The sequence below is a fragment of the Pristis pectinata genome, chromosome 10, assembly GCF_009764475.1.
Source record: "Pristis pectinata isolate sPriPec2 chromosome 10, sPriPec2.1.pri, whole genome shotgun sequence".
Classification (NCBI taxonomy): domain Eukaryota; kingdom Metazoa; phylum Chordata; class Chondrichthyes; order Rhinopristiformes; family Pristidae; genus Pristis; species Pristis pectinata.
In genome coordinates, this window is record NC_067414.1 from 28,616,066 (window position 1) to 28,641,398 (window position 25,333).

General features: G+C 40.1%; 1 protein-coding gene across 2 annotated transcripts; it reads right to left on the reverse strand.

Annotated features, from left to right (window-relative positions):
- Positions 1-1,433: 1,433 nt before the first annotated feature.
- cnr1 (cannabinoid receptor 1) lies at positions 1,434-24,112 on the reverse strand. 2 transcript variants are annotated; one of them, XM_052025189.1, is made up of 3 exons: positions 24,097-24,112; positions 23,679-23,811; positions 1,434-4,473 (listed from the first exon to the last, which is right to left on the reverse strand). In XM_052025189.1, the coding sequence occupies exon 3, from the start codon at positions 4,421-4,423 to the stop codon at positions 3,008-3,010; it is 1,416 nt and encodes a 471-aa protein (XP_051881149.1). In that variant the 5' UTR covers positions 4,424-4,473; positions 23,679-23,811; positions 24,097-24,112; the 3' UTR covers positions 1,434-3,007. The 2 variants fall into 2 exon arrangements, with proteins under 2 accessions (XP_051881149.1, XP_051881151.1); XM_052025191.1 differs by lacking the exon at positions 24,097-24,112 and adding an exon at positions 23,911-23,945.
- Between the last annotated feature and the right edge of the window lie 1,221 nt (positions 24,113-25,333).

Consider the following 25,333-nt stretch of genomic DNA (forward strand, 5'->3'; position numbering starts at 1 on the left):
GAAACATTAAATCTGTTTCTCCTTCTATGGATGCCTCTTAACCTGCTAAGTGTTTCCACATTTTCTATTTTTATTTCAGATTTCCAGCAGCTGCAGCTTTTTGATATTTATTTACGGTTTGAATTGGTCTATTGCCTTTTTGTCATATCCAAGAAGTGTCCACACCAGTATAGAAAACTGCAATTTTGACAGGAAAGCTTTCAAAATAAATCCGCTAAAATTCTATATCTTCTGCTTCCTATGTCAGTAAAAAGCAATAACAAGAACACAATGATCTTTCTAGATTTTGCTGTGATTGTGGTCCTTGAAAAAGATGTCCTTGAAACATTTCTTGTACGAGGACTTTGAGACCTATGAACTATGGTTTCACCTCCTTAGCTTTTTTTTTTGCAAGAGTTGTATACATTCTGTTATGTTAAACAATATCCCAATTATGCATCAAATTATGATCCCACTTAACTAAATGCAGCATTCTCTAATTTCAGATTTATATTTTCCTTATTGCTTAAGCATGCTGCATAATTAGGAATTACAAGCACACTTGTCAATAATGTGAACATGTCACAGTTATATGTTTTCCACTGACCTCCTCAGCTGAAAATTAAACAGACCACTTTCCTTGTTCAGACAATATGTTCTTTATGTTTAGATCTACTGCAAAGGTTTTGCAGCTGTTTTAAAACACCTGGCTCTTTCACATCTGCATCTGAGGTAGATTTCCTTCTTCAGATGAGACACCACAACAGTAAACAATAATAATTTTACATCATGATTATAACTGAAATTATTTACCTTAATAATATAGGGCCTTCCCTTGAGGCCTATCCATTCTATGAAGCCACAACCTAAAGACATTCGCCATTGTGTTGGATTTGGAGAAGTGTGTGTCCACAAAAGTGTCCACAAAATATTACAGGAAATTTTAAACTTTTTTTCAGGAGTGGATCCTCTCAAATAATCAAAGTATTACTAAGCAATCTTTAACACTCAAATTAAACTCTGAAATAGTTACACTCATACTTTGTCAGCTAACTGATCCCAACTAGCATTGTCATGCCATATAAGCACATATGAACTTTGAATGTTATACAAAAGCTTTAAGGTTAATTGTGCTTATACAGTATATGCAGTTGTGAGGAACCTTCCAAAATCAATATAATGTGTTGTTCTTTATACACCAATATTGTGGCAGTAGGCTATTGATATGAGAAATGGTTTATTGGGATTCAATAATAAGTACTCCATGTGAGTAAATAACCTTCCTCAATGGAGGTCCCCATGTCACTTAAGACAATTCACATGGCAACATGATTTCTTCAGTATCAATTATCATTTTGCCTGATCAATAATGAACAATTATCATTATTATTATTTTGAGTGACTTTTCCTTGGACTTCAGGATATGGTGTTAACAAAATAGATTGGCCTAGAAATTATTGTGTAACATTAATGTACCCAATATTAAACCATTGTACGATGTTCAGGCATTTAATATAAATGCTTGAGTTAAGATGGTTGGCAGAAAAGTGTTACAAAAATGTGAAAAACTTTAATCTGCTTTTAGGTCAGACACTAATCTTGAGGATTCTCCACTCACCCTTTATACTTCATGAAATGATGGAATCATTTATAAAGCTCAATAATAAATTTTTAAAAAGCTTTACCTGTGCTGCATTCATTAGGACCAAGAGTGGAGTCTAGAAAGAAGTAACTTCATTAGCACATGCTTTCTATTTATATCAAATCATACTGGCTGTATCTGTACAATATTATTTCAAACAAGCAGCTTAAAGTAACTTTAAAAATAGAGCTGTGGCTGACAAATGAAGTCTCTGAACTCAAAATCACCTAGTTAATTATGTCAAACAATGACCAAATTTAAAAAGGAAGTTACCATTTAACCATCATTATCACATTTTGATAAGCACTACTGAAATACTAAATGAACGCACATTTACTTACATTTAATTTCCTCCTTATTAGTTTTGCCTGATTGATACCATACTTCATGTATTATTCTCTTCTAAGATAATTCTGAATTCAGATTACAAAATTAATCTGTGGCAAACAGTAAAGAGTAAGTGGGACTACTGTATGGCCCAATGACATTCATATAATTAGACAGCCGCACAATTATTCATTTTAATTTTGGGAGTTTTTTCGTCCAATATTTAAAAGGTCTTGGAGCAAGTAATTGGAATTATGTCACATATTATTTGCTAAACTCTTTTATATACATGCAACAAGCAGCGTTGCACATGAAAATGAATTGATCAGGTCAATATCTGCCACATGACCAAGAAAGAAGGAAAAAATAAACTTTGTTACCAGGATACAATGAATATATTACTTCATTTTTAATAGATATTGATTTGTAAATTTAAATATTAATATTGAAGGGGATACATCTCTGAAGACATCAATACTAGACCAATTAATCAGAGTTGCTTATTATGATCAGTGAGCACAACAATGTTGTAGAGTGTTCTCATGTTTTGCTTTGTTCTGATCAGTTCCAATTGGGAAGTTAAGCAAATGCTACATCAGAAACTGGCCTCAGTAGCAATAACATAGAGGTGACCAAATCCATCAAACACAAATTGGTTTAGATTTCCTTGAACATTTGGAAAGTACCTGTGTTACATGTGACAGACATTAATTTACTTGAAACTCTTAAAAGGACTTCTCTGTTTCCAGATAATTTGGGCTTGTCCTAAACAACAGGAGTATAATGAGATTTACTATATTCCCACATATACTACTGTTTTTAGTAGTACAGTGTAAATCAAATTCTTCAAATCAACAGCCTGGCTCTCATTTGATGTGTGAGAGCCAGGTGGGTGGATACAATCACTAAATTGGTTTCGCTGCAGATTCCAAGCTAATACAAGTGTTGTTATGGCAAATAGTCAGAAGTGCTGCCTGAGTCCTTTTTAAGGGATCTTTAGAGAAATGTGATTTGATCATATCAGAATTATTGTTGGCAATAATCGTCAGATCTCTACACTCACACAGCCTCAGCTGATGTCTCCGTGGAGACCGAGATGGCCACTTGAGCTACTTTCACAGTGCTTTTGATGCAGTTCCTGGCCGCTGCTTGCATGGTGCCAGGATAGTTCGCCTGCTTCTGCTGGCAGTCTGACTCGAGGCTGTTTTCCAATGGCTGGGCTGAAGCTCCCTTACAGGAGCAGAACATGCTACGGAAAGCATGCCTCAGATCTTTGCTCCTCAGAGCGTAGATAATAGGATTGACTGTCGAATTGAGCAAGCACAGCATACTGCAGAAGGCAAATATCGTCTTTACCAGGTTGTTCATTTTCCCAAAGACATCGTACACCATGATGGCTAGGAGAGGGCCCCAGCAGATAATGAGAACAACAAGAATAAGGACAAGCGTCTTGGCCAGTCGGATGTCCATGCGGGTTTGATCGAGACGAACAGTTTGCACCCTGGTGCCCTCAGCCACCTGGACAATTATGCTCTTCTGGGTGCCACGCTGAATCATGCGGACAGCATGAGCATGGGCCTTCCACAATATATAGACGTAGGCATAAATGATAAAAATCAACAAAATGCTAGTAATACCAATCCAGAACATTAAGTAATTCTCATCAATGAGTGGAAAGATATCGGAGCAGACAGATTTCAGTTTTTTACAGTTCCAGCCCAACAGAGGGAGGACAGCAATTATTATAGATATGGTCCACATAACAGTGAAAGCGACAACTGCTTTTGGCCTTGTGACAATCCTCTTGTAGGCAAGAGGCTTATGTATGGAGATGTATCGGTCTATGGCAGTCAGGAAGAGGCTACCCACTGAAGCTGTGAAAGAGGCTGTGACACCACCAAGTTTGAATAGGAAGACACTTGGGCTGTCTTTTGTTTGAAACACATGGAAATCTACAAAACTATACACAAAAATCACACTGCCCAGAAGGTCAGCAACAGCCAGGCTGCCGATAAAGTGATAAGATGGTTTGTATCTGAGACTGCGAGATCGGATAATAACAAACAGAATCAATACATTTTCTAATACTGTGAAAGTCCCCAGAGTCAATGCCAATACAGCAATAGCCATCTGTTGACTAGGGGTCAGGATCATAAAGCATTCCATGTCCATGAAGTTTTCTCCACACTTTATTGTATCATTCATAACTGATTGGTTGTACAAGAGGTTACTAGCATTCATTGAATCGTGGAGGTTGGCATTGGATAAAAGTTCCTCCCCTGATGCCATTTTTTCTGGGTAAGCATTGCCTTTTCCAAGGGAGGGGTGCAGATTCTGTGTGACATAACCAAGTTTTGTCATGTTGAGGTCCAACTTACTGTCATCGTATTGTACTTCATTGGATGCAATATAAAGAAGATCAGTAGTGATTGTCCGGAAAGTTGTGTCTGAAAGGGCTTCCAGTAGAGATTTCATGATTAGCTTTCAGTGTGTCTTTCCAAGACTACAAATGAACTGTGGAGAAGCTAGAATGAAGAAAAACAGAAATTATTAAACATGCATAATATATAAATAAACATAGTTGCACAAACCTTTATATGGTTGAAATAGAACTATTAAATTTTAATATACTTCTTTTAGTCTGCTGTTTTGTGTACAATAGCAACACCATTCCCAGAGAGAATGCAGATGTTTTGTTCATTCCCATGTCAATTGCTTCAGGAACTACACTGTAACTATCTCCACTCGCTGCATTCTTATGGAAAAATAATCAATTGATATTATGCAAGAATAGTCAATCACATTACTTTTGTTTCATTTGCTGGAGTTTGTAGAAGCTCTTTTTAAATAGACTTTATAGACTGTTATGTGTAATGTGCTGTTTAAGTAAAATCTTCTTGTTGTGCGTAGAGACTCTTTGCTGTGAGTTGTGTCTTAAATTCTGCCCTGCCCCTAACTGATTATTCACATCACTGTAGTCAGCCAGAGACACTGCACCACTATTCAGTGAAGATGTATGAAATAATTACAAGCAGGAGTATGTCATTTGGCCCTTAGAGCCTGCTATACAGTTCATCAAGATCATGCCTGATCTTCTAGCTCTGCTCCACTTTCCCAAGTTATTCTTCAAAGTATTACAAAATATTTACAGCGCAGAGACAGAGCATTCAGTCGAAAGAGTCTATGTCTAATCAAAGTGATTCTCATCCTACTCTTCTCCATCCAATCCAATTAAAATATTATCTTAATCCTTCTAGTATGCATTTGCCTTTCCCTTAAACTTTTTAAGCTTCAATTATTCATAGTTCCACATTCAAACCATTTGCTAGATAAAAAAAATGTTTCTCCCGAATTCCCTTTTGGATTTATTACTGGCTACCTTAAGCCTAAGTTGTCACTGATAAATTCTTGTCTTGCCTGCAACTGTAAACATCTCCCTTATCAAACTATAGGGAATCATAAAAAATTCTATCAGGTCATCCCTGAGGGTTGATGATTGTAACAAAAGTAATTTGGCTGCTTTAGGCAGAGTGGAAAGTAGAATGAAGGATTCAGAGAGGAAATGAAGATAGTGATGTCATGTCTGAGGATTTGTTGTAGGACTGAGAGGAGATCAATATGCTACTTGTTACAAATGGGGCTTAGCAGGTGATTCGGATGTTCAGGATCAAGAAATCTATATAGGTCCTCTCGTTTGGTGCATGAGATGAAGACATAACTGAACAGATAAAAGGGGTCAGAACAGATGGCTTAATTGAAAATGGGAGAGCTTTGCTTATTTTGAACCTGTTTTATAATGCTTAAGTAGTGGGAGGGTTTTGTTAATGAGGATTTTCCGGTTTTTATTTTTGATATCAAATGTCAGTAGATTGACAAGAATGTCCATACTAAGCCAATGACACAGAAAAATGGCTTTACAATGCAAAAGCAGCCATGTCATTCTGACTTTGTGTTATTGGATAAGACTAGTTGCATATTCAGTACATTCTACAACAACACTACTGGTACCAAAACACAAATCTGTAATTTATTACATTTTCTGGTATTTGCAAAGAATTCAAGGTAGGCAATCAAATCAAGCAGGCACAGCATGGTAACATTTTTCATCATCTTGGCATGGGATAAAAATTCATGCCCATATAGTGAATACTGATCTTGGGTGTGGAATGTTTGTGCAACGAATGTCTTAAAATAACGAGTTGAATCACCATGAGGCATTTTGTGTACAGTGTTGGCAGTGGCCTGCAAGCAGAACTGATTCCATTTCCCTTAGGTGGAACTGCGGAATCCTGGAAGGGCACCCAAAAAGGGGGCAGAGCAATTATTGGCATCCATTGATGTGTGCCATTAGAATAAACTACCACTAATTTGGTACAAGTGGCACTCATTATCACTATTGCTTAGAGATGATCCAGAATGGTGGGAATACACAAATAGCATAGTAAAAACATGTTGTTGAGCGCAATAAAGTATGCTATATTCTGCTAAACATGGCTGGAGAACACTTGACATTGTCAGAAGGGATGGACTTCCTGGGTGGTAATCTGATGGAAGGGATCACTTTTCCTGAGTTTCATCCTATTGACTGTGGTTATTTCACTTATTTCAGGGTACCATCTTCTGCCCCTCCTGGTGGGAATGTGAGGGGAGAGGAAACCCAACATCTTCCTTGCTACAAGACAACTAATCCAGAGTCCAGTAACATAACCATTATGCCGCATATTGCACAAGGCTTTTGGTTCAAGTCCCATTCCAGACACTGAACCTAAAGGTGAAAATTCACACTCCGATGCCATACTGGGGAAGTGCCGTACTCCTAGAGGTGCTGTACTTCAAATGAGATGTTAACCCAAGGCCCCACCTGCCCTCACAGATCCTCATTTAACTCTGTAGGAGTATTAACCCTACGTATCCTGGAATATTAATTCTTCTACCCAAAAAGTATTATTTATTCATTATCACAATCCCTTGCTCTGTACAAACTAGCCACAGTGTTTCTTCTTTGAAACAGTAATTCGATTTGAAAGAACCTTAGTTTGACCAAACATTGAGAAAGGCACTACATAAAAGGAAAATCACTTTACTTTTCTTTATAACACAGAATTCACAGGAAAGTGAAAATGAAGCAAATTAGTTATTTCCGATAAGAATTCAGGCTCCACTTCTGCCCCTACATTACCTTAAAATGCTGAGCTTTAATGTGACTGATATCAAGGCTCTCATTTTAAATGTACTTGCAGGTTAATTGTTGAAATTAGCCATTAAGCAAAGTCATTCAGAAACCTGTTTGCCCTAATCCAAAGCAATTTTTTGCACATTTTTTGTTGTCTCCTCATTAATCCATGGGATTTCTGTTCTCCCCAACAACTTCTTTCTCGATTAAAACTCCCCAGAATAGCATTAACCGCAATGCAACTTGCAAATTTGCCTCAAAGGTGGGTGGGGCAGTGGCACAGCAGTTAGCATTGTCATCTCAGAGCTCCAGTGACCCAGGTCTGTTACTGACCTTTGCTGCTGACTGTGGAGTTTGTACATTCTCCCTGTAACAATGTTGGTTTTCCCTAGGTGCTCTGATTTCCTCTCACATCCCAAAAACATGCTGATGGGTTAATCAGCTACTTAAATTGCTCCTGGTGTAGGTTGGTGGCAGAGAATCTGGTGGGGGGGTGGGGGGGGGGGGGGGGTGGGGGGGGGGTTGGGGGGAGGAAGTTGATGGGAGAAAAAGGCACAGGGAAGTAGGTGGGGCATGGATTCATAGATTCATGGGGTTATACAGCACGGAAACAGGCCTTTCAGCTCAATGTGCATGGAATGACGAGATCTGGCATAGATTCGAAGAGCAAATGGCTTCTTCTATGTTGTTATGAAACACAAAATCTTCAACTTGACTGGTCCAAAAAGCAACAGATCTTACCAACTCACAGAACATCTAATTTTTCCTAAACTTTTTTTCCTTGAAATCATCTTTTTTAAAGATGATTCATTCCTTGCCCTCTCTGAGGTCTGTGATCTCCTTCAACCACAAATATAACCTCAGATGGGTGCAATAACTACTTTACCCACGGAGGTCATAGTCACTCTTTGGTTCCTAGCCTCCAGGCTGCTGTTGCTTCTTCTGTGCCAGTTTGCTGCTCATGGATGCACTACCCTTTGGACAGGCTGACATTGGTCTAGGCTAACAGCCCAAGAGTCAGCATTAAGGTAAACATAAAGGCAATACGAGTGCATGTCACGATGCTGCACAGCCACATCATGAAGTGCAATGATATTTGAGGTGAATGGCTTGGAACAGACTGTTTCACCCTGAGATCAGCTGTACAAATCTCAGTCAAAGTAACACAGTGAAGCATAGAGAATGTATTTCTGTTTATAATCATATATATGAAAATGAATTAAAATCCATATGTATTGAATGACAGACTATCAACAGTGCTAAATCAGGACTGAATTAAGGGTTATTTTGTGTGACTCACTCTCAATGGCTGATGAATGTTTCCAATCCATCAGCATTGGCTGGATTTAAAGTAAGCCCTGAAAATCTAAAGGTAATGACCAAGAAACTAAAACGCCTGCCAAGGTAAGAAGCAAAGACAAAACCCTGCACCTGAATGGGTAGATCAATGTTCAAGAAAAATACTCAGCCATAGACTTGAATTTTATTGAGCCGAAAGGATGTGGACACCTTACAGTTATTCACAAAGAGCTCATGCTGAAGATAATAAAGGTTAGTCCACTGGAGTGCCAGTATGCAAAATTATAACCAGCATTTACATTAGGAAAAACAGAGAATAGCATTTCAGTTCCCTGAACGAAATGAGATGAATATTTCAACTGAGCATTAAGACTACAAATACTTGGTATGGACATAGCAGAGTTTAGCAGCATGTTACTGAACTACAAGCTGTGGATGTGTTATTAGATTTTAGGGAATCCAGTTCAAATCCAGCCAATGCTAATAAGATATACTTCTGTTCTGTTGATTGTAAAATTTCTTCATACAATGAAATAGAGGAATTTTAGCTCAACCTAATGTGGTTGACTGCAGAGTACAAAATTCCCCTTAATTCAGCACTAATTTGGCAATTGATAATCTGTTGCTTAATACACTTGGATTTCAATTCACACTTACATTCCTTATTTTAAAGCCAATGACATTCTCTGCTCTTCACCATGTTTCAAAGAATTCATTAAGGATATGGAAGCACCAAAAAATTGCGAGTATTATGTGGATGTTCTGGAAAGAAATTGCAAGGGTCAACAGTAGAAAGCATTTTCTTTAGATGCAAACCAAAGCAGACCTAGGATTTACTCATTGTAGCCTCAGTCTATGTTCCTGGCAATGCCTGCTGAGGCTGTGTTAGAAGTAGGGTCAAATCATTTCCACAGCATAAAATAGAACATTTGAATTTTTGAATGAATTTATAACTCCATGGTAATTAAGGGAATTGCAGTAGCTGTTGAAAAGTTAGATTTTCAAAAGGCATTGGTATGGCTGCAGATCAAAAATTAACAGCTAAGGTAAATTGCCATAGAAGAAAAGGTATAATACTAGAAGGGGAACTTTGTACCCTGCAGACAACCACACTAGGAAATGGGCTAATGTTCCTCAATCTCTTTGGATGAAGAAAATAAATAGGAAACTGGATCAAATCCAAGAAATAGAGAACAACCATGTGAAAACTTGTAAGCTAGCAAAGGATGACAAATAGATAGTTCAAGGTAGTTCATTATGGTGATTGCAAGCTGGAAGTAGAGAGAGTAATGAATATCAGTAGAACCTAGTTTGATTTAAAATAAAGCAGTGACTAGTAAAATGCAGTACAAGAAAGCTCACCAGTGCCTCTACTTCCTCAGGAGGCTAAAGAAATTTGGCATGTCCCCTTTGACCCTCACCAATTTTTATCAATGCACCATAGAAAGTATCCTATCTGGATGCATCATGGCTTGGTATGGCAACTGCTCTGCCCAGGACTGCAAGAAACTGGAAAGAGTTGTGGACACGGTTCAGCAAATCACAGAAACCAGCCTCTCCTCCATGGACTCAGTCTATACTTCTCGCTGCCTCGGTAAAGCAGCCAGCATAATCAAAGACCCCACCTACCCCAGATGTTCATTCTTCTCCCCCCCTCCCATCAGGCAGAAGATGCAAAAGACTGAAAGCACGTACCACCAGGCTCAAGGAGAACTCCTATCCCACTGTTATAAGACCATTGAACAGTTCCCTAGTATGATAAGATGGACTCTTGACCTCACAATCTACCTTGTATTGACCTTGCACCTTATTGTCTACCGGCAATGTACTTTCTCTATTGGTGTGACACTTTACTCTGCATTCTGTTATTGTTTTACCTTGCACTGCCTCAATACACTGTGTAATGAATTGAGCTGTATAAACGGTATGCAAGACAAGTTTTTCACTGTACCTCAATACATGTGACAATAATAAACCAATTTACCAATTTACTAATTTACCATAACACGATATGTCACTTGATTGCATTGCTGCTGTGGGGTTGCGTATTCAAATCCATACGATGGAGAGCCCATAACCTAGTCCAATAGTCTAGCACATATTGAGGGAATGTGACACCATCTAGTAAGATGCACACTGAACTACATTTGAAGAAAGCAAGAAAAACATACTTAAAATAGTGCACATGAACTTGTAGCTGGTCAGGCAGAATGGTAATCAGGTAGAATTTCAACCACCAGGAAAAATAATTGAAGCAAAGAGCACAAACAATTTTAAGAGAAATCCACATTCTTATATTACAGTTTGGACTCATCAGTGTATCTCTTTATTTCCTTCTACCATAAATTTATTTCCTTCTAATCACTGAAACCTACTGAATGCTGAAATGACTGGATTGAGTGGATATGAAGAGGATGTTTCCATTACTTGGAGAGTCTAGGATCCAAAGGCATAGCCTCAGAAATAGAGGGATATTGCTTTAAAACTGAGTTGAGGAAGAATTTCTTCAGCCGGAGGGTGGTGAATCTGTGGAATTTGTTGCCATAGAGGGCTGTGGAGGCCAAGTTATTGGGTGCACTTAAGGCAGAGACTAATAGGTTCTTGATCAGTAAGGGGCTTAAGGGTTACGGGGAGAAGGCAGGAGAATGGTCTTGAAAAAAAATCAGCCATCATTGAATGGTGGAGCAGACTTGATGGGCCTAATGGCCTAATTCTGCTCCTATATCTTATGGTCTATATATGATCTGGAAAACACTGATCTAAAAGAATAATAGAAACAGGCTTTAAAAGGGAAAAGAAAATAGTTGCAGGGATATGGGTGCAGTGCAGGAAAATTGAAATAATTGGATAATTCTTTCCTCAGCTTGTCTTGGGCTTGTGCTATTTTATTGTAAGTTTTAGAAATAAACTAAAAGCTGTCCAGAATGTCCTAGTGTCCAAATGCTTTGGTGTACATACTAGAAAAGCAGTCTCTCTTGTAATGAATTTATAACCTCCCTGAAAAAGACACATCTCAATGAAGCTTATGAAATTCTTGTAGAACTTGACTTTCTTTCCTGAAAGGGGAATCAGAACCAGGGATCACAATCTCAGAATAGGGAGTCAGTCACTTGGGATTGAGCTGAGGAGAAACTTTTTCACTCAAAGAGGTTGTGAATCTTTGGAACTTATCCTAGAGACTTGCGGGTAGCTAGGTGTTGAATATATTCAGGAAAGCAAATGAGACAGAGGAATCTAGGGAATTGGCCTATGGCTGGGAAAGTAGTCAAGGCACAAGATTATAAAGGCACCACATGGCCTTCTGCTTCTATTTCTTATAGATTTACAAGTCTTGAATACCGAGTGTAGTCAGTCAGCAGGAGGAAAGGAAGTAGAGATAAGCTACATTCCCATATGGTAGGAAGAAATTCTTAGGGTCAGTTAGCCTAAACCTCTGTGTTGCAGCAAGAATCTGGAAGGTGGCAAACGTAACCTCACTATTTAAGAAAGGTGACAATTATACAGGGCCCTTGCAATACCACACCTGGAATATTATGTAGAGATCTACAATCAAAGAAGGATAAATCTACTATAGAGACAGTGCAACAGAGATTCACCAGATTGATTCCTGGGATTTTATGAGGAGAGAATAGGCAGATATAAAATTAGAAGAATGAGAGGTGATCTCATTGAAACATACAAAATTCTTAAGGGACTTGATAGGATAGCTGAAGGGATCATGTTTCCCCTGACTGGTGTGCCTAGAGCCAGAGTACAGTCTCAAAACAAAGAAGCATCCATTAAGGACTGAGATAAGAACAGATTGTTTTCATCCGCAAGGTAGACAATCATTGGAATTCTCTACCCAGAAGGCTGTAGAGGCCGCATCTTTTCAAGACAGATTGATAGCTTTTTGGATATTAAGGGAATTAAGGGATTTGGGGTTAATGCAGTTAATTGAGATAAAAAAATCAGCTATTAGCTTATTAAACAGTGGAGTAGGCACGAGGAGCCAAATAGTCTACTCCTGCTTCTATTACTTATGCTCTTATGTTTATAGAATGATATTGATTATGACCCGTTAACATCTGGTTCCCCTGCTCATCAGCCAGATACACACAGGATATACACAGTGTGAGAGCTAAGAATGGGAATGGGGATGCTGGGGGCAACATGGTATGGAAGAAAGAAGGAGACGCCAAGACCAACAATAAAAAAGATACTTTATCGCATCAACATTGAAAATTGGCACATTCCAACTTTGCTGATGAGCTGCTTTAAAAAAAAACAGAATATGTGCAATTTCCATAATCATTTTGCCAGACATGAGCATCACTAGTAACGCCAGCATTTATTGTCCATTCCTAATGAACCCTGAGAAGGTGATGGTGATCCTGCAATCCTTCAAATGAGGATGCTCACACAATACTCTTGGGTAGGAAATTCCAGAATTTGGGCCAGGGAAATATTTCCAACTTAAGATGGTGTGTGGCTTGAAGGGGACCCTGCAGGTAGTGGTGTTCCCATGTGCCTCCTGCCCTTATCCTTCCTGGTGGCAGAGGTCATGGGTTTGGAATGTGCTCTCAGAGTTATCTGGAGGAGTAACTGCATTTTGCAAACAATGCACACTGCAGCCAATGTGTGCTAGTGATGGAGGAAACTAATACTTAAGGTGGTAAATTAATATTTAGGGTGGTGATTAGGATGTTAATTAAGTGAGTTGCTTTGTCCTGGATGATGTCAAGGTTCTTGAGCATTCTTGGCACTGTATTCATGAAGCAAATGGAGAGTATGCCACTATGCTCCTGATTTCTGCCCTGTAGAGGATGAAAAGATCTCTGAGTGCCAGGGGATGAGTCACTCCCCACCAGATACCTTCCCTCTGATATGTTGTTGTAGCCATAGTATTTATGTGGCTGGCCCAGTTGGCCTTCTGGCCAGTGGTGGCCTCCAGGATATTGATGGTGGAGCAACTCAGTGATGGCAACGCCATTGAATATCAAGGGTAGATAGTTTGATGTTCTCTCATTAGAGACAGTCATTGGTTGGCACATTTAAATCAAGAATGCTACTTGTCACTCGCTGAATGTTGCCTAGGCCTGGCGAGATGCAGGTATGGGCTGCTTCATTTGTTGAAGAGTTGTGAATGGAACTGAACATTATGAAATCATCAGTAAACATCCCCACTTCTGAGCTTATGATGGAAGGAAGGTCATTGATGAAGCAGCTGAAGATGATTGGGCCCAGATCACGACCGAGGAACTCCTGCAGTGATATTCTGGGACTGGGATGACTGACCACGATCAACTTCTTTCGTGCCAATCCAACCCTTGCAGCCTTGTCCCCTTAGTTCCCGTTGCCTTCATTTTTACCAGGACTCCTCAAGGTCACACTCAACCAAATGCTCCCATGATATCAAGGGCAACCATATTCACCTCTCCTCTGGAATTTAGCTTTTTGATCCATGTTTGGACCAAGGTTGTGATTGGGTCTAGAGAGAGAGATCCTAATAAAAATGAAAGTGAGCAAGTTATTGGTGAGTAACTGACGATTGATAGCACTGTTGATGGAAACTACCACCACTTTACAGATGACTGAGAGTAAACCATTTTGAAGGTAATTAGTCAGATTGGGTTTGTTTTTTGGGAGTAGGTCGTATCTGAGCAATGTTCCACATGGTTGGGTAGATGTCCGTATTCTAACTGTGCTGAAACAGCTTGGTTACAGGCAATGTGGTTTACAGCAGAGGGCCCTGTAGAAGGAGAAGGGTTGGATCTGTGTCAGACTGGGTGGTGATCCTTTCTACATTTATGGCTACCTCATAATCCAAGTATACAACTATAACCCCTTCCAAATATTATAAGGGAAAAGAAATAACCTATAGTAACCAAATAAGAAAACCATTCACCATCTTGGAAAGCAATGAAAATATAAAATCTCACATACATCTCAGTTAAGAGAGTAAGCTGCTGTAATAAAACTAATTCTGTAAAATGCAATACTACTTATGTGCCTTTGGGACACTGGTGATTTTGATTAATATGTAATCCAAAGGCTAAATAGGAACCATCGACAGCTGCATCCTGCAGAAATTGAAATTTGCTGATTGATGTTTTGTAACTGTGTTTGTGCTGCAGTCACTAGAGGTCGCCCTCCATTAGGGGAGGGAGAGGGGCAAACCACTGATCTGATTGCAGAACAAACACAGTGACATATTGTGTAAGAGGAAACAAATGCATTAATTGTCTCTCAGAGTGCTAGCCAAGCTTCCTCTGGTGTTACTCGGTGTGTAGTTGATAATTACTGGGATGCAATATTCAAAGTACACTCACACGTGAATCCAGACACTCTGATGTATACACTAGAGAGATTGCAGATGCTGGAATCTGGAGGGAAAAAAATAAATGCTGGAGAAACTCCAGCAGTTTAGTTTTATGTATAACAGTTGGCACTTATAAGCTGCATGTTATTGGCTGCATATCTTGGTATCACATGGCTTTCAGCTAATAGAATAATGCACCATGAATTGTGTGGCCTCCTGATTTTCTGGAGACAGTTCCATATACTTTGTGACAATCATTGTGTGTGGCATTACTCTGTGTTGCTAAGTGATGCCCTCAGAGGGAGCTCCATACACTTGGCTCCTGGGTCCAATGATAGATCAATAGGAGTTAAATCCCATGATTGTCTGGATATCTAAGAAAAATGCATAAAGTTAAAGCTCCAATGGTTTTTACTGTCTATCATTGTACTGAGACTGAATTATATCTTTTAACTCTCAGCGATATCATTATTAGGTACGTGGCAAAATACGACCACTGTTAACAAAAGCAAACTGCTGTCGATGTTGGAAATAGGCACAAAAGGTACTGGAAATTCTCAGCAGGTCATGCAATAACTGTGGAGAGAGAACTACAGTTGATGTCTCAGATTGACGACCCATCAGAACTGAGAAAACTGGAGAAGCAGCAGATTTAATTAAGAGCAACGGCAGGAAAAGGAATCAGAGCGCAAAGAAGACAGGGAAAGGTCTATAAAAGAGTGGAAGACAAAAGTGATCAAGTGATAAATGGGATACCACAAGGGACATAGAGACAAGGCAGAAGACTCCTTCTGAGTGCAATGATAGGTTTACTGAAAGGAATGTAAAATATACTACTTCTTAAATTAGTTTCCAGTTTTGTCCAGACTTGAATGGAAGCGTCCTTCATTTATTATGCAGCCACAGTAATATAGATGTACAGACATTTGAAGACCTCTGGAGAATATATTGCCTATAAATTTATCCAATTATGTACATAGCAACACCAATACACTTCCACTTCCAAAATTCAATAGAACCTACTCTGTACTTGGGGATACATTTCTTGGCACATATAATATCTGACAGACATAGCTTCTGATATTTGACATCCAACATTAAAATAAGAATGGAGACACAAGAGACTGTAGATGCTGGAATGTGAAGCAAAAAACAAACTGCTGGAGAAACTCAACAGGTCAGGCAGCATCTGTGGAGGGAGATAGATAGTCAACGTTTTGGATTCAGTCCAAATAAGGGGTTTTGACCCAAAATGCCGACTGTTCATTTCCCTCCACAGATGCTGCCTGACCCACTGCGTTCCTCCAACAGTTTGTTTATTGCATTAAACTAATAATGTTGCAAATCTAATATCTGGATGTTAGTCATTTCTCATAAGTGAAAATCTTGATGGGGAATAACTTTCAATATCTCTTTACAATCACTAGTAGCATTAGTTGGAATACTGTAGCCAGATTAAGGCAACAAACATAGGAAGGGTGTCAATACCCTGGAAATAGTGCACAGGAGATTTAACAGAATTAAACCAGGGATGAGGGACTTCAGACTGTGATGAGACCAAAGTATTTGGTATTACTGCAGAGAAACAGAGATCTAATAGACATTTTTCAAATCATTTGATGGAGAACCTGTTTCGTGGGTTAGTAACCACAGATTTAGTATAACTGGCAAAATAATGTGCTGATGGGAAAGAGATAAGGAGGTTTCCTTTCAATATAGTGGGTTGTTATGACCAAGTACGCATGGCTTATGAAGACATATGCAACAGTAACTTTTGAAACAGAATTGAATAAATATTTAATGATGGAAACATTGCAAGGCTGGGGAAACAAGCAATGAAGTGGAATTAACTGGATAATTCCCTCACACAGCCTTTCAGACACAATAAACTGAAAGGCCCCCTTCTGTGCTGTTTGACTCTATGCTCATCACTTGTGGAAAATATCCCAAAATGTTCTCAATAAGAAGCAAAACAGACTTGGCGAACACCCAATATTGGGAATGGAATGAATGGTGAGATCAAGACAGGACACGGAAGGCAAAAGCAAAATAAAACATCTAGGAAAGGCTTTTAAACAAGGATCTGGCAAAGGTAAAGGGATCTGAAAAGAGATTTCAGAGGATAGGATCAGAGAAACTAAAGAAGTGGCAAAGCAGAATGATCCACACTCAAAGTCTATGTAGCAGATCAGACAATGCTTACAGGAAAAGTCTAGAGGTGAGATTGGGGTTGGTTGAGATAGTTGGGTGGGGTAGGGGGGCGGGTGGGAACAGGGGCACATGATGGGAGGGTTGGGCTATGTGAAATAACGAAGTAATGATGGAGAGCTTTTGACATGATATCCTGCACTATGAAGGTTCCTGAAGTCTGGAGAGATCTGAGGCAAGAACTGTATGGAATTCAATGTGGGTCAGCATGGATACATGTTGAATCAATTGAACTATGTGAAGCATGCAGGAGGATATTGGAAAACTCAAGGTCTTGTGGTGATGAAGACACATTTGGTATTGGCATTGGTTTATTATTGTCACTTGTACCGAGGTACAGTGAAAAACTTGTCTTGCATACAAATCGTACAGATCAATTCATTACACAGTGCAGTTACACTGGATAACAGTACAGACTAAAGTGTCACAGCTACAGAGAAAGTGTAGTGCAATAAGGTGCAAGGTCACAACAAGGTAGATCGTGAGGTCAGAGTCCATCTTATCGTATAAGGGAACTGTTCAATAGTCTTATCACAGTGGGTAGAAGCTGTCCTTAAGTCTGGTGGTATGTGCCCTCAGGCTCCTGTATCTTCTACCTGATGGAAGAGGATAGAAGAGAGAATGACCCGGGTGGGTGGGGTCTTTGATTATTCTGGCTGCTACACCAAGACAGCGAGAGGTAAAGACAGAGTCCAAGGAGGGGAGGCTGGTGTCCGTGATGCGCTGGGCTGTATCCACAACTCTCTGCAGTTTCTTGCAGTCCTGGACAGAGCAGTTGCCATACCAAGCTGTGCTACATCCTGATAGGATGCTTTCTATGGTGCAATTTGACAATGGTGTGAACTTAGGAAATGACATGGATAGGGAGGAAAGTAATATGGAGATTGAGACAAAAAAGCAGATTAAAAATGTTGGAGTAGTCTTTGGGCCAATGGAAAAAGCATTATGACATTGGCGGGTATTCTGATGGGCATTGAAGCTCATCTGAAGTGATTGTACCAAGAGAGGGGGAGAACAGTATCTGTAGTTGTGTAAGGTGGAATAATCAACAATAACAAAGTGCAAAGAAATCAAGGGGAGATGGAAATCAAAGAAAGACCTGGAAAGAGCAGAAGCTAGATTGTAACTAGTTGAATAATTGGAATTAAAGGAGGGGTCTAGTATGTGTAACAGAAGTAGAGTATAGCACTCTGGTCAGACCACACTTGGAGTATTGTGTTCAGTTCTGGTTGCCTCATTATAGAAAGGATGTGGTAGCTTTAGAGAGGGTGCAGAGGAGATTTACCAGGATGTTGCCTGGATTGGAGACCATGTCTTATGAGGATAGGTTGAGCGAGCTAGGGCTTTTCTCTTTGGAGAGAAGGAGGATGAGGGGAGACATGATAGAGGTATACAAGATATTGAGAGGAATAGATAGAGTGGACAGCCAGTGCCTCTTTCCAGGGCACCAATGCTCAATACAAGAGGGCATGGCTTTAAGGTAATGGGTGGGAAGTTCAAGGGAGACGTCAGAGGGAGATTTTTCACCCAGAGAGTGGTTGGTGCATGGAATGTGCTGCCTGGGGTGGTGGTGGAGGCTGATACATTGGACAAGTTCAAGAGATTGTTAGATAAGCATATGGAGGAATTTAAGTTGGAGGGATATGTGGGAGGAAGGGGTTAGATAGTCATAGGTGTGGTTTGAAGGGCAGCACAACATGGTCGGCCGAAGGGCCTGTATTGTGCCATATTGTTCTATGGTTCTATGGTATAAGAGGGATGTCAGGGGTAAGTTTTTTTACACAGAGAGTGGTGGGTGTGTGGAATGCACTGTTGGCAGAGGTTGTGGGGGCAGATACATTAGGGACATTTAAGACATTCCTAGATAGGCACATGAATGATAGAAAAATAGGGGGCAATGTGGGAGGGAAGGGTTAGATAGATCTTAGAGCAGGATAACATGTCGGGTCAACATTGTGGGCCGAAGGGCCTGTACTGTGCTGTAGTGTTCTATGTTCTAGAAGAGGGAAAATAATATACATGCAAATTTATGTCAGCAGGCACAGGGAAGATAAAGTGAAACAACAAACGATCTGCTGCAGGAACTCAGCAGGTCGAGTGGCATCTGTAGGAGGAAAGGAATTGTCAACGTTTCAACCTGAAACACCGACAATTCCTTTCTTCCCACAGATGCTGCTTGACCCACTGAATTCCTCCAGCAGATTGTTTGTTGTTCCAGGTTCCAGCATCTGCAGTCCCTTGCGTCTCCAAGATAAAGTGAAGCTAGGTTAGGGGCAGAATTATGGTAATGAGATGTGGGCTGTCTTGATGCAGCAGTCTGAATGGGAGGGTGAAATAGGGGAAGATCTGAGAAGGCAACCTGAAGATGTTCTTGTATTTCAGGTTAGACTTGGAGTAGTATGTAATTTTGGCTAATGGAAGTAAGTTCATTTGCAAGATGGTAAGGTTATCAGCAAGGGAAGTGGGATTTGTTAGAGATAGAGCTAACATTTGTATGGAGTAAACCGATATAGATTGAAGTGGCATATCAGGTGTCATCCCACAGGATGTTAGTGGCAGGAGATGAATTATTTTTAACAGCCTATAATGAATATATGAGGGGTGGAGGGATATTTAGGAGAGCAGACAAAAGAAAATGATTGGAGACAGAATTGCCAACATCACTTCCCGTTGTAAACTTCTCATAAATGTAAGCTCATCTGAATCTGTGCTTCCCACCTTTCTTCTTGCCTGTCACACATGCACTCACTGGCTTTTAATAGATACCAGTCTAGCAATGCTTTGTTTTTTAAATTCTTAAACTTCCGTTTACTGCTAAACTGCTTTATAAGTGCAAGTTGTTACTGAGACTGTGACAGAGTAAAAAGATTGAAATGAAAATCAAAAAAAAACTGCAGATATTGGAGTTCAGCTGAGTTTTTCCAGCATCTTCTGGTTTTGAAAAAGATTGAATTACCTGTTCATGAATGTTAGAAAGGGAGCTTACATGTAATGTGTAGATGAGGGAGGCAAATAGGGAGCCGAAAGAGAAGGGGTTGAGGAAATTTAGAATGGGCACTAACTTGCTGTAGAGGATAGGCAGGAAATACTGGATCCAGTTCAGAAAATTCATGAAGGTCAGGATAAGGTGTAATTAACAAGGGAGGATAATTAGTGAAGTCAGAGGAAGTAGTGGATGTGAGGTATGCAAATGAAGAGGAGAAATCAGGAAAATATGAGGAGATGAATTAGTGTTTCAAAATATTCCATGTCACTTGTGCAATAGTTGAAATAGGGAACTCCATTCAATATTAAACCAACTAGTTCATGAGGAAGAGGAGTCAGCAAAGTTTCAGTGAGTTGAAATGAAGCTTCAGAAGAAGAGAACATTTTGCAACAGAAACTTGCATTTAATTAGCAACTTTCATGCAGTAAAACTTCACAAGATGTTTCCATGGGGCAATCCGGAACTGCTCTGCAATTAGAAGTTCAATCGATTGAATGTAAGGCAGTGTGGGAAAAATAGGAGACTTGCAAGTATACATTCAGGAAGGGCAAAAGAAATGACTAAGGAGATGGGATGGACTGAGGCAGGAAGATTAATACAAGAAGCAAATGGAGATGAGAATGTGGCAGCATTAGCTAAATAATAAAGTTGCCAGTCATGTTGAAGTAAGCATGTAAGGCAAAAGGCTGTGAGCACTGGGATGGAGGGTGGGATTTAAGGAAGTATTTAAGCTAGTCAAAACAGTTGTGAGAAGTTGGCGGAAGGTGAAAAGGAACAAAAGACTGGAGCTGTATATGGGTTTGGTGTGAACAGGAACAGGTAACTGCAGCAAGAGTTAACGTGGGCATGAAACATACCAAGTATTTACCACACTGAACTTGAGTCACTGCTTGAATACACATTAATTTGGTAATTGGAAAGCTTATCCCTTGCTCCCCAATTGTTGGAAATCCAGAGCAAGTATTCAACTTGCCTCCAAATGCATGTATTTTAGCAAAATAAAGCACTTCATTATATCTCCTATTAGAGAACTACATAAGAAAATATATTCAATTTAATTAGGGCTTTTAGTAACCTCAATATGTTATTATGTGCATCTCAGACAACAACATACTTCTTGGGTGTTGTCACTGTTGCAATATAGGCAAACATATCGACCAATTTACGTAGAAGCAACACGGAGATACACAACTAGATAATCTGTATAAATTATGTTGGCTGAAGGGCAGTGTTGTCTGGAATATCAGCGGAAAGTGCCATGAGATCCTTAACATTCATCAGATTCAGATAGTTTGCGTATCATCCAAAAGACAGCACTTCTCCTCATTCAGGAGAAGTGAGATCAAATCTCTTGAACCAATAATCTGATTCAAAGGTAAGAATGCTACCAATCAATTAAGATTGATTCAGGAATTATGTGACTGCCCACAAGACAACCAGGAATCATATGCCATCAAATGCCCTAGCAAAAATTAGAGAACCCAGCCCATCTGAGTCAAATGGACAAATAAGTTCCATTTTTACCATGTAAAGGTTACTGTCTCTGATAAGCGATACTCATATTCCCCCTTTTACAGTACCAGGGATTGTATGCTCAGCTCTTGGATTATTGGCAATAAAATATATCTGCAACCTTTCAAGTTTGGGTTGTGTCCCCAGACAAACAACACCAGATAATCCACTTATGGTGGAAGTGACACTTGCTATGTAAAAACTGCTTATGGTGGAGAACACTGAATTGTGTGGCTTGAGGTTCTTGGTTGAGTTATGCACTGCATCCTTCAAATAACATAAGAGAAGGGGTACCTAATTTAGTTAATGGTGGAGAATTTTGGTGTAGTATAAGAGGTAGAACAAGAGGTGTTGCAATGTTTTTCGGCTGTCTAGGATTATTGCTCAAGAGAACTTACGTTAGCGAAGGAGCTATTGCAAAAGAGGGAGTAAGGCTTTATTCTTCAGGTGGGCATTCAGGTGGGAATATCCTACTCTAAGTCACACTATTCGTAAGTAACTCAGCATATTCCCCAGTACTGTGATTTGCACTACCCAGCTGATATCAAGTCCAACTTTCGGTACGATGTTTTACTCTAGGTTATCATTGTCATCCATTAACTGGGGATTTCCTTTGGCTTCCAATCAAATACTTTTGGTATTAATAGCGAATAACATATCTTATCGTCATCTCTACGATATAAACAAAGGCTTTGGATAATTTTACTTCCGTAGAGGCACAGCTCGTTCTGGAATTCTCAGAAGCGATCTTCGGTACGATTAGGCATGGTACGCTCATTCTGATTGAACAAATTGTAGTCTTTTTACGTGTACACGCACATTTACAGTCAAACCAATAACCATATTAGGATGTTTTGTGAGCTGTCTCGAATTGCCAGTGGTGGAAGGTGCCATTCTTCCAAATCACTGTTCGCACTGGCTGATGTGTTATCAGTTGTGTTTTATCAACTTACGAACTTCCACGCCATGTCACGACACTCAATACAGCCTAGAACTAAATCGCGATAATATAGGATCAATCCATTAGAGCTCAGTTAGACATCCAACCAATGGCAAGCTGACGTTTTTTAAGGGAACGAAAATAACTACATTGTTAAAACAAGAAATGTTGTGCAGAGAGATGTCAAACACAAATCTATTAGTTTTAATTGCTGTCAGGCAACCGATGTAAATGTTTTTGGTTGTTGTTGAAATTTCATCCAATCTCTTTGGTGTTATTAAGGCTGATAGGCGTCTCGCCCACTCATTCCGTGGCTGGCTGATCATTGCAAAAATCAGATCATGTGATGATTGATTGTTTTGGAGACATGAAAGATTTGGATACAGAGTACTGAATTACTTGAAGTGACGGAGCGCATTAAGTGGGCATTGTTTCGTGCGCGGGATGATTCTCCTTAAGGCATCTCATTTTTTTGGTTTCAGTTAAACATATGCATAATATTTTTTGTAAACAAAACTGTATCTTACATTCAACAGGGCATATTGGGAGATATTCAGCCTCTTGGCACTGGGTGATACTTCCTAAAATATAACTCAAAGCACTAAGTCCTTTTATTAAAAGTTAAAAAATAATATGATCTCACAATTACTCTCCTTCCTTGCATCTAAAGTTTCTCTCCTGCGTTTCTTTTACATTATACAGGTACCTTTATTAAGGTTTGCTTTCATATTTGATTTACATTAAAGAGATGGAAGGTGCCTTGACGGGATCAAATTTCTCCGTTTATGATCACAATAACTAGTTACCCAGCAACAGTCCATTCACTAAATCAGCTTAAACAATGGGATAGTGTGCACCAAAACAATTGTTTAAAATGAACGTCCAATATAATGGAAGCAAGAAAAAAGGTGGATGCATTCTTCGCACCTGCCTCTCCGAAGGGAGCATCCAGTCACAAAGGAAGTCAACATGCCGGAGATCCAATGCAGGAGATATGGTCCCTTTTGAAATTATGGAGCTTTCCCATTTTTACTCCGTCTTGGGTTTTGGGAATTAGCTACATTTTTCAGCTTACAAAGTTCAATTGAAACTGCTATTTACTTACAAGAGAAAACCCTGCAGTTCAAATCAAATCAAGTTCGTCACCAATTTAACTTCAATTGTAATCGTTACCAAACATCAAACGCATTTAAATGCACCTTAACGAGTTGAAATATCTTTGGAAAATCACGGGAAAATCACGACTTCAGCATTCGAAACTTATCAGCATCTTTGTAATTATATAAATATGCATACTCAAAATTAACTTACCTTTAATTTTAACCTCTGAATAGCAATTCGGGTCGCGTTTTGAGATCGGGGGTCTCTTTTGTTAGGCTGGATTGATTCGGCTCTGAAGCACTTTCTGTTCTGTCCCTTTCCCCCTCCTCTTCAAGAGATTTCTCTAGTGAAAGGAATTGGAGATTGGATTAATACGCTGCTGCCTCCCAGAGAGCGCTCGGTCGATTTGATTTCCATTTGCTCTGTGAGGTGGTGCCAGTACCCGTGATCACTCCGTCCCCCACTCACGCACTCTCGCTCTGCTGTCTCTCCCGGGAACTCACACCGCTCCCCCTCCCGACCTGAGCCTTCTTTGGGATTCTCTCTCCCTCTCGGTCCCCTCTCTGTCCCTCCCTCTCTCTTTCAACCTCTTTCACTCTTGCCAGCACATTTATGAAGCTCTTGTCACCTTATCACGTGTTGACACCCTGTCAAGGAGATGCTCGCCGGCTCGATCGCGCCGGGAGCTCCATGAAACTGGAGATGGAAATCTACTTCGCTTTCAGAAACGGGGGAAAGGGGAAAGACGAGACACACACCCGCGCACAGACACACACATGTAAAACACATCGGTTAACCCGGCCAAGCTATAAAACTGAGGTCCTGTTTTCACATTTCCCCCCGTGTTTCCTGACATCGTCGAAAAATCCCAGTGTTTCTTTGGAATGGTCTAAAGCAATTTGATTTTATTTTACACGTGTACCTAAAAAGGCTGCTTCAAACATTGTTTGCTTGATTGTTATTCTCAATAGCAATCTTTAAGTAAAGGCTTCCGGGGGTGGGGGAACCAGGAGCGAGTGGTAGTGGTGAGGAACCATGGTCAGAGTGGGTGGCAACATCAGGTCCGATTCCCAATTCTTCTTCGTTCACGGTTCAACTCCCGCTGCTGCAGTTTAACCTGACAAAATGGGTGAATTTGCTCACGTAAATGCACCCAGGCCCAAGTTTTCTTCAGACAACGACACGGGAAGCCACATGATGCTTAGAGTAGTAAGAGTCGAGAAGATGGGGAAAACAACCAAGTGTAAAGACTTGTCGGAGAATCGCACGGCAGACAAGGCTGGCACGCTTTCATTCTCAGATGATCTCCAGCCAACCTTCCGCTTGTTGTGATCTGAATCGAGCCTCATAAAATGAAAGCGACTTAATAGAAATCTACCGCCGCTTCCCAGTGCAACCTCCAGCTATTAATAATGATCTATATTCCACTGGGCATCACCAGACAATGCAATACACACTCACACCTGGAGGCCGTTGTCCAATGTTTGCCAAACCAGCGCCCTTCCATTTAAGAAGACCCCCTTGTCCCCGGAGTGCACCAGAACCCCAATAATTACCACACTCCTTTGAACGCGAGCCAAACCACCACCCCACCCAGCCACGTTTCAAAGGTCACCGACATGAAACGTTAACTTCTTTCCCCCTGCGCCGATATTTACTGACCTGCTGACTATTCCCAGCATTTTCTGTTTTGTTTAATTCTTCAACCAGGCAAATGTTCCTTTTGGAATTATGGAACAACTCAGTCACATTATTAACGCTTGTTTCATTTAACAGGTTGGGAAGACTCATTGCAAGCTTCACATATCACACACACACACACACACACACACACACACACACACACACACACACACACACACACA